At 42.5% G+C, this 16,761-nt stretch overlaps 1 protein-coding gene across 23 annotated transcripts in view; it reads left to right on the top strand.

Moving 5' to 3' along the window:
* MADD (MAP kinase activating death domain) overlaps nt 1-16,761 on the top strand; it is a 151,070-nt gene that overhangs the window by 38,716 nt on the left and 95,593 nt on the right. For all 23 annotated transcript variants that reach the window (XM_084849462.1, XM_084849584.1, XM_084849565.1 and 20 more), the window contains exons 2-6: nt 2,735-2,868; nt 5,363-5,977; nt 9,314-9,617; nt 9,950-10,081; nt 11,151-11,264. In XM_084849462.1, coding sequence (XP_084705588.1) covers nt 2,807-2,868; nt 5,363-5,977; nt 9,314-9,617; nt 9,950-10,081; nt 11,151-11,264 — 1,227 coding nt within the window. In that variant the 5' untranslated portion in view covers nt 2,735-2,806. The remainder of the gene's footprint in view (nt 1-2,734; nt 2,869-5,362; nt 5,978-9,313; nt 9,618-9,949; nt 10,082-11,150; nt 11,265-16,761) is intronic.

The following is a 16,761-nucleotide window of genomic DNA, read 5'->3' as shown; positions in this document are numbered from 1 at the left end:
AGCAGTCCTGGGAGTGACAGAGCGCGGGAAGCAGACTTGTTGGACGCGCGTCACCGACGCAGAGAGCGGCGCCAAATGGAGGGTGCGGAAAGGAGGCGTAGTGCCCGGTTGGCGCGCAAACAACGGTTGCGCCCAGAGGATCCAAGGGAAAAGGGGAGGGACTCTCCCTAGCCCTTAAGTTCAGGGTCTGCCAGCGATTCCCTTTCAAACGGGGACCAACTGTTCCAACTTAGGGCATAGGTACTCTGCTGCTCATATCTAGTTGCTAACAGTAGAGTTGTTAAGTTGTAAAAGAGGAATAAAGCTTTGAAAAGAATCCCTTTGTCTGTGTCTGGACTTGGCTACTGGATTAGACTGAGAGAGGCCTCCAAGGAGCCCTTGACACATACAGCTATTTAGGAGAAATTAAAGTGGAGGGGGAGAAAAAGTTTGTGGAGGCTGATTGGATCCTTTGCTATACTGAAGCTACTAAACTTCTGCAGAAGGCAAAGGTTCCAGTTTGGGACAGCAAAATCAGATGCTGTGTAAAATACCAGTATTTCACATGGAGGTCTTTCTTCTCTTCCTTCCCCCTCTTCAAAATTTCATGGCAAGCAAACTCCCAACAGTGGGCATGTAAGAGCAGAAAAGTAGGGAGAGAGAGAAAAAACAATGAGCAGACTGTGGAAGGAAAGGTGGTGGTCTCCCCTCTAGTTTAAAAGACTGGTTCATTCACACTGGAGTCTCTACTGGTTTGCCGAGGGTGTGAGTCCTAAGTCCTAGTAACAGCAAGGCTACTGAGCTCAGAGGGAAGAAGCAGGCTTGTATTAAGTAGGGCTGTGCACTGCTTCGGATCCAAATTCCAAATTGAAGCAGGGTTATTTGGACCAAATTGGTCTGTCTGAAGTGGGTTGGATCAGTCCAATTCAGAGCCCAGACAATTCTGAAGCCCAGACTGCCTCTGTGGGAAATGTTACAATTTCCTTAAGATTCGGAGGGGGAGAGGATGAGTTGGGAGGGAGGAACTGAGCCTTGGCAAGTGACATCTAGCTGCCAATAGGGCTGAACTTTTAACCCAGCAGTCTCCAATCACTGTGGGGTGATTGAGAGTGGGGTGCAATCACTACTCTATAAGGAAAGCCTTCAATGTTTGGGTTATTTAATTTAGAAGAAAGGCAAATAAGGGGGAGGTTTATACAATTATATGGAGTAGTGAAAGTGGAGCAGTGAAATAAATAAGCTGAATGCAGTGTGACTTTTCCCCAAGTAATGTGTATTGCAGCTGAAGAGATGTTTAACTTTTTTCTTCCCTTAACGAGGAGCCTCAGGTCATCCAGTGAAGCTGAATAGTGGCAGATTCAGGAGAGACAAAAGAAAAGTACTATTTGCACTTCAAAAAAACCTACACCAGATATTAGGGATAGGGCCCACCTAATGGTCACCTTAAACACCTTCTGATTAAGATCTCTAATCCCCCGTGTGGCTTGACAGTTTTTACTTTTTGTTTTAGTCTTTGAGAAAAGGAAACTTTATGTATGGCTAGCACAAAAGCCACTGGACCTAACTGTCTGAAATTTGGCAGGTTCAGTCAGCTCCACAGGGGCTGCCAGGTCCCCAAATTCCATGCACTTACATGGAAGCACAAAAAAATTATAGTTCTTTGCTTTGACAGATTTTCTTGAAAAAAGGAAGTTTTACTGGTGACTAGCACAAAAGTCATTGGATCTAACCACTTGACATTTGGCAGGTTCAATCAGCTCCATGGGGGCTACCAGGTCTCCAGATTTCATGTATTTATCATACAAACTAAAAATGTTATGGCCGTTTCTGTTTTCCAATGCAAGTCAATGGGAAAATGTTAAAAAAAAAAAAGGCTATTAAGACAGCTCAAAAGATTCAGGGCACAGCTCTGAAGATCCGGGGCCCATGCCCATGTGCGCCTTCTATAATGACGCTCTTGGTATGGAGAAAGTGGATAGGGAGAAAAACATCCCTCTCTTTCATCATAATACTAGAATCTGGGGTCTGGGGTCATCCTATGAAACTGGATGATAGAAGATTCAAGGCAGCCAGGACTGATTCAGGAAGACATGCAGGTTATGAGCCCAATTGTACTGAATATTTTTTAATAATGAAATTGTTTGCTTTCAGGATAAATTTCACCTCTGACTATGGGAACGTGTTTTAGCTGATGATGTTTATAATGCAGTGAAGCAAACCTCCTTTTCCCTGCTGGGGTGAGGGTGCAGGGCCTGGGGAAGAAACTGCTGAATGATTCAGTCCTGCTTACATCTGTGGCTTTTCCTACTTACTTGTAATTAGACATGATACTCATGCTTTCCTCTAAGTAGGCATGCAGAGGCTTGGTATATGGATGCAATTTGAAATTGCTGCTATGTGCTTAATTCCTGCTTATTTATGAGTAGACCTGCAGAGGCTTGTCCTACTTGTTTCTGAGTGGGCTTTAAATATATAAGAACCACATTTTGGCCCCAGCTAATCTGCTCTTGGTTATGTGGGCCCCAAGAGCTTTCCCAGATTGGAATTTGATCCTTGGGTTGAAAAAAGTTTCCCACCCCTGGTCGAGATGTTGGAAGTGTGAATGCCTTGCTTGGATAAAGCTGTTTTGTGATAAATCTGCTGATTATATACAGAGCGCTGCTTATGATCAAAGTGAATGTGAATGTGACCTTGAATTTAATATCTCTTGATTTTAGGTTGATGTGACAATTTTCATGTGCATTCTCTTTCAAAGGCAGACATCTGAAGCTAGCTGGACCAATGAAGGAGGAATTTATTGAGATGACATAGTGAAGGAGACGTGACCATGGTGCAGAGGAAGAAGAGCTGTCCCCGCTTACTTGATTACCTTGTGATTATTGGGGCCAGGTACAGTAGCAACAATCTAGATGTGACTTGCATAGTATGAAAATATATGGGATCTGGGCAAGTAGTGGGCTGGTGAGGTGGAATGGAAAGCAGTAAATGTCTGCTGCCACTGATCAGCAGTCAAGAGGGAGAGGTGCTTATATCTTTATCAGTGGGGTATCTGTTGGAGGTCTCCAAGGCAGTGGGCAATCATGCAGCACCTTAAAAGCACACTGCTGGTGTATGATGACCAAGAGTGCCTGGTGCTGCCTTCCATCAGTTGCCTGACAGTAAGGATACTGTGCTTCCCTCCCTCTTGGTCACTATGTTGCAACAGTGAATATTTTGTGCTTTCTTCCCCACTTCATTGGCTGCTGCTGGCTTTAGATGTTGCTTAAAATCAAATTATTAAAAGCCACTGACAAGCAAACGGTTCATGCATTAGATTGCTGCATTTCTCCTGACATAGTAATTAAAAGTAACCTGCAGATGATGTAATTAATTTAAGACCAAACTGAAGGTGTGCCAAATATCCCCCCCCCCAACTTTCATGACACCATTCGTCCTCTGTGGAATGGGGGGAGGTATTCTTGGACATTTGTGGGGGGATTCTAAAAATCTTTCCTTTAGAGAAGAGATGGGCAAGGGATTTCCCCCTTTTTTCACTTTTACTTAAAAACAAATAAACTTGGCACTGCTTGCCAAGTAGCAGCTTGGCTGCCTGCAACAGCCAGGCAGCATTCCTTGGGCCAGAATGCCCCTGGGAACGTCTTTATGTCATGCTGCAGCATCATTCTCAGGGGCATTCTTGGCAAAGTGGGGGAGATAGCATATTTAAAGGTAAGATTCCCTGCCTAAGTTCTTAGAAGTTAACCTCTGCTCTACGATCAGTTAGAAGATCTTTGGGGGCATTTTTGCTCGATCTCCATGAAATACTTGGAAAAAGTACTAGATCAAACTACACATTACACTGAGTTCTGGTAACTTCCCCCAACTTTTTTTAAAGCAAAAAGCAACCACTACAGACTTTAATTGGAAATGGAGGAAGGGCAGGTGGGGAGGAGATGCTTTAACTGCCAACCATTTCTCCTTTCAAATTACCCCAGATGCTTTTCTGTTCACAGGGAACCTGCATTTGCCACAAGACTAATGTGTGGCAGAATATACCTCAGCTGCTAATGTGCCATAAACTTCAGTAAACTTCATAAACCTACCCTACAGCGGAAAAGATATGGAAATCTTTCTCTCTTCCTTGTGGGGGGGAAAGCACTTGCCCTTCCTTTGTTCCTGATTGCAGAAGCTGCTTTTCATTTAAAAAATATTCAGGAAAGTTATAATGCCATGTGTGCCTCTTACTTAGATAATTTTGTTTAATTTTTATCAGAACTGGTATATGTAGCTTTTATAATCAGTGATGTTCTTTGCTGTGATTTATTAACTGCTAACAAAATATCTTATTAGGCCAGCGGAGTGTGAAAATATGAAATATCTATTGCATATTGTGGTTAGTTGTTCAGTTAATACTTGCAGTTTATCAAATATATGGTTAGCAATTTAAATAGTTCCCCAATAAATTGTAGTGTAATTAAGAGCATGAGCTGGACCTCCCTGATTCAAATCTCAGTTCAGTCATCAGTTTGCTTAGTTGTCTTATGCAAGACCCACTTTTTTATGGAACTTGGCTATCCCCACAGTCCTGGGTCTGTAATATAGGGATGGTAATACTGGCCTCCTTCCTACAGTGGAGCTGGAGGTCTCTGCTGGAGAACCAACAGAGGTCCTACTTGTGTGCCCGCCTGTAAGAGCAGTTAGGCTGGTGGGCATGGGGGATCGGGCCTTCTTGGTAGTGGCCCTGTGCTTCTGGAAATCTGTTCCAATCGATATCCTCCAGACCCCATCATTACAGGTCATCAAACAGGGCCTAAAGACCCTCCTATTTACCTAGTCCTGTAATTGAATTAAGACTGTACTGGAGTCATTGTATATTTGGTGCTATTTAGTTTTAACTGTTAATTAATGATCTTCTGTTTTTATCATGTTTTATTATGTTGTATGGTTTCTAATTTTTATTGACACTGCCTTGGGAAGGCTTATCTTAAAAGGCAGCTTTCAAATAAATCAGGTTACCACATTGTCAAGGCTCTCTCACAACTACCATTTCTCTCTCAATGAGGCAAGGGGCCACCTTTTGTCACTAGCCTAAAATTCCTTTCTTCCTGGTGCTAGCCTTTCCATCCAGCAGGCTGTGAAGGCAGTTATTAGCCCTGCCTCCACACATTCTTTTGGATCAGGGAGATGTTACTGGTGGAAACCTTGGCCACTGTGTCTGAGCCTCATGAAATCCATAATTTGCTTTGACTTGTTCCTGGTCAGGATCTCATTACTCACTTCCCTTATTGCATTGCCACTCAAGGACAGAGTCATGGTACCTAGAATCTCCAGTTCAAACTCTACAAGTGTGTAAGCAGTGTGATGTTTCTGTAGCAAAGTAATTTTGCATTTGCATTCTTCGTAGGCAACCAAGCAGCGATAGCGTGGCACAAACACCTGAACTACTGCGTCGTTACCCTCTAGAAGACCATGCTGATCTCCCACTTCCTCCTGATGTAGTGTTCTTCTGCCAACCAGAGGGATGCTTAAGTGTGAGGCAGAAGCGAATGAGCTTGCGAGATGATACTTCCTTTGTCTTCACACTCACAGATAAAGATACAGGTGTCACTCGCTATGGGATATGCGTTAACTTCTACCGTTCCTTCCAGAAGCGTGTGTCCAAGGAGAAGGGAGACGGCAGTGGTGGACATCGTGTCCGAGATGGGCAGAAAGCCCCCAAATCTGGGGATAGTTCCACTCCCCAAGAAGAAAGGGGTAATGAGGGTTCTGAGAGTGGTAGTTCACTGCAGCCACCAAGCACAGAGTCTGGCCCAGATGTGAATCGATTGCCTCGGAGTAAACATTCAACAAAAGGCACTCACCGCTCTCGTAACAGCACCCTGACTTCGCTCTGCATCCTTAGTCATTATCCCTTTTTCTCGACCTTTCGTGAATGTCTATATACCTTGAAGAGGCTAGTGGACTGTTGTAGTGAGAGACTCTTAAGCAAGAAGCTGGCAATTCCTCGAGGAGTGCAGAGGTACATGAGGGGATGGAGTTCTTTTAATTCCATATCTAAATGATACAATTTTTATTTCACGTTCCACTGGGTATGAGGTATGCTTATTTCATGAGGGTATTCCCCTAGAAGGAAGGCACAGAATCACTGGTTTCCTCACTTCACTGGCTGCTGCTGGCTTTAGATGTTGCTTGAAATCATGAGAGGACTTGCAGGCTATGCAGAGGCCACACAGTTTGTGCAGAGGAATTGTCAGTGCAGATGTGAAACGTCTTATACCATGCTGTCCTGTTTTTCCAGTGATACAGTTTTCATGATTCTTGTAGTGTACCTTCAGCAGATGCAGGAGGCACTCCCACAGTTGCAGCCTTTTTAGCCAGCCCAGGGGAATATTGTTTTTTCTGGTGAGGAAATATTAAATCGATGGGCTTCCTTATACCTGTTAGTGTTCCTGGTCCTTAGGTTAGAGTTGTGCTGAAGCATGCTGCTTATCTCAACCGATAATATCTATAGTCAGCTTACTCTTGTAGCTATTTCCCATGTTCCGTTTACTGTGTAATTTTAAAAGTGTCATTGTATCTCCTGCTCTTACTGTTGCTTTGTTAGATCAACTTGATCTGGTTTTGCAGGCTCTCACTGGAGCCTTGTTGCTTTGTCTCATGCTGCAAATACACATACATCATGAAAAGATAGTTGTATTTTGTTTTGTTTTGTTTGTTTATTTTGTTTTATGCATTTTAGCCACATTTAAAGACTGCAGTTTTCCCAAAGTGGCTTACAATATAAAATGTACAATTCGATCTCAATATAAAAAGTTCATAAAATTATAAATCAGTTTTAAACAAGTTTAAGAATAAACTAGATACAGTGAAATACAATTTAAAATAAATCAAATACAAAACTTAACTAATAACCAAAAGCAGCATGTATAATAAAAAGGGGCCACCACTGAGAACCAGCGTGGTATAGTGGCAAGAGTGTTGGGCTAGGATCTGGGAGATCGGGGTTCTAGTCCCCATTTGGCCATGGAAGCTCACTGGGTGACTTTGGGCCAGTCACAGACTCTCAGCCCAATCCACCTCACAGGGTTGTTGTTGTGAGGATAAAATGGAGAGGAGGATCATGTAAGCCGCCTTGGGTTCCTTGCAAGAGGAAAAAAGGCGGGGTATAAATGCAATAAATAAATAAATAAATAAATAACCTGACAGATCTTGATGGTGGACTAGCATGTAGGGCCTACAATCATCTTAACATGCAGGCAAGTTCATAAGGTTGTAGGTGGTCCTTCAAATAACCAGGGCCTAAACCATTTAGAGCTTTGAAAGTCAAAACGAGCAATTTGAATTGGGCCCAGAAACATCCCAGCAACAAGTGCAGCTGGTGGAGAATTGGTCTGAGCAGCTAGCTCCAACCAAGACTTGAGAAGCTGCATTGTGCACTAGCAGTTTGTATTGAAAGAAGTTAGCATTCTAATGCAGAACTCTAAGTGACAGGTAATGTCTATGACACATTTTAAAATATCTTTTCTGTTATCAATAACAAGATCTCTTTAAATATCTCTACTGTTAAACTCCTACAACCTTTTAAGAATATACAATATAGATGTTAATCAGTTATTTCTGTGGGCATTGATAATGTTATAAACGTTATAAAGACAGTATAGACTCAAAATAATAGAAGGATGGAATGGAAACTTTTTCAGGTGTATACAGGGGAATACTCACTAAAATATGTAAGTATTTATTTAGAATAATTCTATACCACTTTTCAACAAAAAGTTCACACAGTAATCTACATAGCACAAGATAGCTTATAAAAATGTTTCAATAAAGTTGTTTATATTCTTAGCAGAGGTGGCCTTCTACATATACCACCCTAAAACAAATGAACTGATTCACTCACCTATACCTGACAACTACTCAGATTCTTACTGTCTTGGGCCAGAATCCAACACTGCCCTTGCATGCACAACCAGCCCCACCATTTCCAGTCTGCAAGCAACCCCTACCACTTGCAGAACCACAATTTAGTGCTTCTGGAAGCAAGCCAAAACAAGTGGAAATGCTTGTTTCTGGAAGGGGGCAGGTAGGCAGAGCTTACATAAGGTTGCTCCGCTGACCTGCCCTTTTTCAGAAATAAGCATTTCATTTCAGGGCTTGCTTCTGGAAGTGCTAAATTGTGGTTCTGCAAACAGTAGGGGCCACTTGCAGAGTGGAAATGGTGGGGCTGGGGCTGGCTGTGTGTGGACCAAAAACAACAGCTAGCACCGCTAGCGAAGGGGCAGCATTGGATTCTGCCCTTGGTGTTCGCAATGGGGCAAAGAGTGAGCCCTCCTTGGAAGTACCTGCCCCCAACTAAATCTGGAGGCAGAGCAGATAAAAACGTTTTGGTCAGGAGATCAGAGTTTCTACAGGAAACTTGACTTGAGGCATTTAGAATCTCACTTGAGATGGCTTGGTTGAGCTGCCCCCTTTCCCTTGCTGTTGTCAATGGCAGTTCTGGCTGTCACGGCCTTGGTAGTGAGGCAAACAGCAAGCCCATTCTTGAGGTAAAAACCACCCCCCTCATGTTCTCCTGCCACACAGTTCTTCCCATGAACAGCTAGCTTATTGCTAATAAGGAAGATGCATTGTTTTGGCACTGTTTTCTACACTGAGTGTGCAGTACTGTTTATTTAATTCTACTTTGGATTTCAGTAATTGCCATTAGCCTGTCCCTTTTAGATGGACTGTATCTGTATTATAGTACAGAGGAATGTTGTGCTAGTTAAAATAAGCAAATACATTTAGAGTGTAGTATTATCCACCTGGACTCGATTCTATCTTGCAACAGTATAATAATTCCTGAGGTACTTGTTCTGTGGAGTTGCATAGGAATGCCACCTTTTGAATCCTAAATGTCTGATTTGTTTGGATCTTGGTTGCTTTCTTCTAGTGACATAGGTTCAAAGATAGATTCATATGTTGCAAGAGAACTTTCTGGTTCCAGTACTTTAGCAGGATGCCAGCCCTCTTTTTCTAGACTGAGCAGTAAGTTCAGGATAATACAACATATTTGCATAAAAATATAATAAATAAATACATAATACATAATGTTTCTTTGTAATCTTTCTAGTCTGGCCTCTATCACCCCTCCCCCAGTACCTAAATTATACCTGTAAGTCAGGCTAATACTTCATACATTTGACAAAGTGGACTCCAGTCCTTAAAAACTTATGCCATTATAAATGTGTTAGACTTTAAGATGCCAGAAAACTCTTGGTTGCACTTATGGAAGGATGCTCATAGCCTGATTATTGGGGGAAGATTCTCAATAGAACAACAGAATATACGTGTTAATCTTGTTGCTTTTATCCAGGGATACAATGTGGCGGATTTTCACAGGCTCCCTTCTTGTAGAAGAGAAATCCAGCGCATTGCTACATGATTTACGTGAAATTGAGGCCTGGATTTACCGACTACTTCGCTCACCAGTGCCTGTTGCTGGCCAGAAACGTGTGGATGTGGAAGTCTTACCACTTGAATTGCAGCCAGCCTTGACGTTTGCCCTCCCTGATCCATCCCGCTTCTCACTGGTGGATTTTCCTTTACACCTGCCCTTGGAGCTGTTAGGTGTGGATGCATGTTTACAGGTGCTGTCCTGCATTCTTCTGGAACACAAGGTGAGAGGAAAGTAGGTCAATATAAATGTAGACATTTCAGCAGAGGAGGCTGCATTGTCCATTCCATAGCATTTCAATTGAAGTTTAACAAAATATTATGTGAAGAGGGCTAAGGTAATTTCTGTCACAGTGAACAATTTCCTGTTGTCAAAATAAAAGCAATAAGAGTCCTGAGGCTTCTTCATAAAAGTATCTGTGTGAAAATATTATTTGAGTAGTGAGAATTTTAGTAGCACATGAAAGCAGAACGTAGTAGTATATAAGAAACCTAAGAGCATTGTCTTGAGAAAATAGTTGCGTAGTCATGCTAAAATGAGTTTTCTTGGTTGCAGGTAGTGCTGCAGTCCCGGGACTATAATGCTCTCTCCATGTCTGTGATGGCGTTTGTGGCTATGATCTACCCCCTAGAATACATGTTCCCAGTGATTCCACTCCTTCCTACCTGCATGGCTTCTGCAGAACAGGTATGCCAATGCTTCAGTGAAGAGAGTGCTGCTATGACTGTTGAAGCCTTTTCTTGACAGAAACATTTGGATTCTTCCCTTCCTTTGTCCAACTGTCTATATTAAAATGCACATTTTTATTGTGCTCAACAACTACTGAAATGCTTCTACCAGTCATGTAAGTAGCCATGTTCAATGATAGGGACAGAAATGGAAGACATACTGGAAAAGAGCCAATTTTACTTTAAAATCTTCCATATTATCCCAAGGGTCGTGTAGTACACTTCTTCTCAAAGCTACCAATGCAATATGAGCAGTGTGGGATACATTTTCTTTGGGAGAATGAAGAGTCATGGTACTGCTCCAGAGACCCTGTAGTTCTAGGAAGGCAGCACCTGTAAAGAGCCAACTATTATCACTGAAAAAACAGTTTTTGATTTGTACATGCTCTGACTTGCTGCTGAAGCCTTAGGCTCACTCTTTTGCTGCCTCTTGTGAGAATAGGGAATGTTTGCAAAGAAAAAGTATCAGAAAATTTCAGCAAGGCCTATTTTATGAATTTTTGTGTAGTACTCCATATCAAACCCTCTCTGTATCTTGTCTTAAAACATCTGGGATTTTTTCCTTCTGGTTTTTGTGCTATCCTGAAGTCTTTTTCAGAACATAACTGCCTTTTCAAACACCATTTCTTCTCTGTATAATCTGGTACTTTAGCAAAAGGCTTATTTTCTACTTGTTCAAGGACACCCCCCCGCCCCCACCTTTTCTTAGGTTCCACTGATCTCAGTGTGTGATGCATTCTTTTCAGAATTATTTATTTATATGAATATCTTCTCTTGCATGGCATGTTCAGTGGTCCCCATCCAAATTACTCATCACGTGTACACCTGTTTTGCTTCAGTAGTGCTACCGCATCTGTCATTTCCAAACTATTGACTGTGCCGAAAGTATGATGAATTTTTGTATCAACAATTTGCTTGTGCTTTTCGTGTCATCCTCTGTACAGTAGTTTGATTTTAGTAATTGTATTTTTTGGCAGAAAAGCTATAGGGATTCTAATTCTCCCATTAATATTTTCTGCTCATTATAGCTACTCCTGGCCCCAACACCCTATATCATTGGCGTTCCAGCCAGCTTCTTCCTTTACAAACTAGACTTTAAAATGCCAGATGATGTATGGCTAGTTGATCTGGACACCAATAAGGTAGGTAACTTCTTCTTATATGGCAGTGGTAAATATAATTCCCCTTGAGGGGACTGTATGGGTCTTACGATTTTCCTCTCTAATCATACCTTCTGTTAACTGACACAAAACAGAAGTTGCCTTTATATTTCCAAAGCATCAAGTAAATCTCCTATAAGTACTAAAATGTGATTTTCTGTACTTTAAAAAAAAAATCATTTTTTTTTCCTTTGGCTTGGCTTTCTAAAGTGCAGGATTTACATACTTCAGATATTTATTTCATATATGTTTGTGTCTGTCTTGGGGCATGTATATTGAGCTTCTCTAAAGTAAGAATAACTAGGAATTTATAGAAGACAGGTAATGATGGCTTTGGATCAGCACCCATGGTGGATTTTTGAGATAATTATTTTGTACATAGCAATGCGTACGTCCTGGTTTCTGCTTTTCCAACCCTTGCAGCCTGATCCTTTGCAGACTTAAGCTTACTTAGGCCCACTGATTTCAAGCAGCTAGAGTGTGCTTAACTCCTCATACAATTGAGTTATTTGTCTTTTAGAGAATGCTTTTACTGCAACCATGTATTCTGACAAATATAGCAATCAGAGAAGAATTAAATAGAAGAATACAACAAAAATGACATTTAGATTGAAAGACATCTATAACAAATGGTTCGCCCTACCCCAAGTATACATTTTGGATAGTCACACACCAGTAGAGCCTTTACGTAAAACATTTCTGTTTTGATTTTCAAGACAAAGTAAAATATGTTTGTTTAAAATATATATAGTCCACTTTTTATTAGAAGTATCCAAAGTGGTTTATAAACCATTCTTAATCATTTTAAACTAGTTGTTCTTAGCAAAAGTTGTTTTTTAAAAAAAGTTTCATGCCCTTCTAATGGAGTCATTTAAAAAATAGTTTGCAACCGCGTGAGTTAGTTAGGTCACATTTTAAATAATTGGCAAATTAAAAAATGAAATAATCTTCTTGACAGATCATTTTACAGCCTAGTCAATGGCCTGGTTCACACATAATGACGACCCAGGTTTTGAGAGAAACCTTGGATTGTCATGAGTGAGTAAGCATGCTATTTCATCATGCTGCTCAATTGGTCCTGCAATGATGTGTGAACTGGGAACTCTTCTTGTTTCTTCCCCAGAGCTGGAACCCAGGGTGAAATATATAATTCTGTTCTTTTGGATTCCAACTCTGGGTTCTTCTTTGTGGTCCCTATGCATCACACATACAGGCTCTGTGCCTCTATTTGGGAAACTTCTATAGCTGAGGATCGTTTAGGTGGGAACCATCCCCCACCAACCAACCTTTTGCGCATGTCCTAAGGGGTTCCTGCCCAATCCCTCAGTTCTCTTTTGACTGCCTTAGTGGTTGCCTCAACAGGAACTTCCTGTGTCAGTTTGACTGCTTTTCTTATTATTGCTGAAGTTCAGTTTTTCTTTTCATTTTATTCTAGCCTTCTTCTGCTATAATTCTAACTTTTCCTTTGGCATTTTATTTCGTTCACATTTGCGATCATCTATCGCTATCCACCTGAGGATGGCCTTACAGACTCTTTTCTGAAAGTGCATACGTTGTAGGACTAAATTACCTCCCATGGACGGGCACTCTTTGTCTATTTTGCCTAGGAGAAGCTCACATAGTTGAAGTGTGCTCATCCTACCAGTCCTTTTCAAAGCAGGCTCACAAAAACTAGGCAGCTCGGTTAAAGGCAGCTCTTTGGAAAAATGCTTTGGAAGCAGCGGATGCCCCCAAAGAGCAGAAGTCTCATGTTTCAGAGGCATCTCCTAAATCATCTAGTATGGCTTCCCCAAGACCCGTGCACCGAAACAGTCTACTTCAGCTAAGGAGTGGATGGACTTGCCAACGCCTGGACGTTTTTAGTCTCTCACAGTGGCAAAGAAGTTAACTAAGAAAGCAAAAGCTTCTAAACCTCCTGTAGAGGAGTACGGGCAGAAGAAGAAGAAAAATGTGAAGGAGACAGGAAAACTGTCTATTCTGCTGCCTCCCCCATTGTTAGATTCTCCTATACCGACTTTCTTGGCGTCGGTACCAACTGCTTCGATACAGACTACGGATCCGGGTCAGTTGGTGTCGATATAGGAAGGTGAGATAGGCGATCCCTTGCCTATCTGGTCAAATGTCGCTACGCCTCCTCGTGTACAAGCCTACCCTCCATCGACATCCCACTTGGAGGTTGTGCATTCCAGGGAAAGATCCCCAGAACCATTACGCCCTTTTAAATTGGATCGCAGGTTGGATTTCTGTAGGGATAAAGACTACCACACAAGATCTAGATCACCATTGCAAGATTGGGCTCAATATTCTGACTACCATGATCCACCACGTAAGCCAAATTATTGGGATGGTTGGGAGTATCGGGATAGAGAGAGATATTATGATCGGACATGATATCTCGGAGCCCTATGCCTTGATACCGAACAACTTCATCAGCATCGCTCTCTCAGCCTCCAGTGGAAAGGTACTCACCTCCACCACCACCACTAGTGGTGTGGGATTTTCTTCCTCCACTGATTCCACCGCATTCTTCATCATTGAAGAATAAACATAATGATCCTTGTGAATGACACACAACACACCAGGAGATATCTCCTCCAGTTTTGCCCCAGAGACAGCCACCTTTAGTTCCATCACTGGTTCGGGTTCCACAATCGAAAGAACACTTGGCGGCTGCGACAACCCAACAGTCGGATGCTGAAGACTGTCGATCAGACTCAACTTCCTATTCGTCTGTACCACCTTGCATTTCTTCCCCTGATGATGTTGTTTGTGCTCAGGAAATAGCCTCACCATCGAAAGATATGGGACGTTTTACTGATCAGGTCCTTTGCATGGCTCAGTCACTGGCTGTTGAAACTCAGCAACCAATGGAGAGGATACACGATCAAGTGTTTGACGCCATCTACATAGAGTCCTCAACTCTGGTAGCAACAGCACTTCTTCCCACTCTGTTACAGACAGTACAACTCTCATGGAAGGCTCCATCTTCAATGGCTCCAGGTTCCAAAAGACTGGAATCAATGTACAGAGTGCAGGAAAAGGACGCTAGTTTTCTGTTTACGCATCTGAAACCAAATTCCATTATAGTGGAGTCTTCACAAGGGAAATTGCAAAAATTACATGCTTTGCCAGTAGACAAGGAGGATCGTCAGTTAGACATGCTTGGTCAAATAATTTATTTATCCACAGCTTTGGGACTTCGTGTTTCTAATTGCCAGGCGATGATGGCCAGATATCAACTTTTCTTGTCAGAGAAGATTGGCTCCTTATGTAATTATCTACCTGATGATCAATGTGAACTGGCCAGGGTTTTTCAATCAGAAGCATTGAGATTGTCGAAACAGCAGATAAATACTGCTAGACACCAAACAGACTGTGGTGCGAAGGCCATGGTCAGAGCAGTAGCAAACAGAGTAGTGCTCTGTAGACATGCATGGCTTCATTCAGTTGGATTAACTCCTGAGACCAGATCGCGGATTGAGAACCTTCCTTTTGATGGGGCAGGTTTGTTTAATGCTGACACCAATAAGGTGATGGTTAATGTTCAAAAGGCCAAAACAATGGCAAAAAAAATGGGATTGGGACAAACCCAACAATCTTACAAGCCATGTCAATGGTTTCGGCAACAACCTTACCATCCTCTGCGTCAGCACACTAACCGTACAGAATGCCATTCTCCCAGCACAAATGCTCGTATGTTCCCAGTCGTTCTCATCAGAACCAAAGGAAGATTGACCCAGCCTCACAGCGTCGTCTTTGACTTTCAACTGATCCGTACCCATTCTCGTCTCTCGGATCCTTTATTTGGAGCTCGCCTGGCTAATTTTTTCGTAAACTGGGCTGTAATAACATTGGACACTTGGGTGTTGACTATTGTTTGCAAAGGATACAAGATCGAATTCGATGCTCTTCCTCCCCTCGGTACCTTAAAACACTTACTACCCTCGGAGATACTGCTGTTAGAAGCAGACTATCTCCTCACGAAGGGAGCTATCCAGTGTGTGAAGCCAAGCCAACAGCCAAATGGGTTTTATTCCCACTATTTTACAGTACTGAAGAGGGATGGAAGACTTCAACTGATCCTAGATCTCAGGAATCTAAACTTTTTTATTTCCACCAGGATGTTTCGAATGACGACGCTAGCATCCATTCTCCCTCTCTTGCAGAAGGGTGCATGGTTCTCAGTGATTGATCTCAAAGATGCATACTTCCATATAGCGATCCATCCCTTGCATCAAAAGTAACTTCAGTTCGCTATCAGTCAAGAGACTTTTCCATTCCGGGTTCTGCCATTCGGGTTGGCCACGGCTCTGAGGGTATTTACAAAATGCATGACCATGGTCTGCGCCTATCTACAGACCAAGCACATCAAGGTAAAGCCATATCTGGACGATTGGCTAATCATGGGACGTCCCAGATCAGGTCTATCTCAAACAATAGCTCTTATTTGTGACCTTCTACAAGTATTGTGTTTTCACATAAATGAAGAGAAATCCAATCTCCACCCTTCTCAGGACATTCTGTTTGTTGAGGATGTACTGGATTCCAAAACTGGAAGAGCTTATCTTCCACCAGAAAGAGCGTTGGCCGTGATCTGCATTGTCAAAAAAAATTCTATCGGAAGAAAGTGCTAGCTTTTTATGTCCAGTGTCTTCTCAGGTTTATGGCAGCCATGGTATCGGTTGTGGCATGGGCTTGACTACGAATGCAGCCCCTTCAAACCTGGTCCCTTCATGTTTTTTCCAGAGCAGAAAATGCTCATCAAGTTCAACTGAGGGCACCAGACAACATTCTACAATCGCTACTGTGGTGGACAGTGGTTAAGAGCCTTTGCCAGGGCATGCCTTTTCTGCCAGAAGTTCCTTCCTGTGTCCTCAAGACCGATGCTTCACTCCTTGGATGGGGAATGCATTGCATGACGCTTCGGGTTCAGGGTCTCTGGTCTGGACCCGAGAAAGAGCGACACAAAAATAATCTAGAGCTGCTAGCCGCGTGGAAGGCATTGCAGGCTTTCGAACCGAGTCTGACGGGTCAACGTGCAAATCGTGTCAGACAACACAGCAGTTGTCTGGTACATAAAGAAGCAAGGTGGGACTCGCATGCTGCCTTTAATCTCCCTAACTCTGAAGATCTACTACTGGGCCATTCACAGAGGAATTTTCATGTCAGCCACACATCGCTGGAAAGGACAGTGTGCTAGCCGATTCACCAAGCAGGACTTTTCAACAATGTCACAAGTGGCAGCTTGCACCTGACATTCCACATCACCTTTTTCAGATATGGGCTGTTCCTATAGTGGACCTGTTTATGACTCCAGAAAATGCAGTGTGCGAGAAATTCTGCACAAGAGCAGGGATGGGAGATCGATCTCTAGGGGATGCTTTCCATTTTTCTTGGATGAACAACCAGTTTTACCTGTTCCCTTCATTTCCATTGCTACCGAAAGTCATCACAAAAATGGTTATGGACAGGATGAGGA

The sequence above is a fragment of the Heloderma suspectum genome, chromosome 1 (assembly GCF_057233095.1).
Source record: "Heloderma suspectum isolate Gila_16-S chromosome 1, 16-S_ref, whole genome shotgun sequence".
Classification (NCBI taxonomy): domain Eukaryota; kingdom Metazoa; phylum Chordata; class Lepidosauria; order Squamata; family Helodermatidae; genus Heloderma; species Heloderma suspectum.
This window is presented reverse-complemented; position numbering and strand designations above follow the sequence as displayed.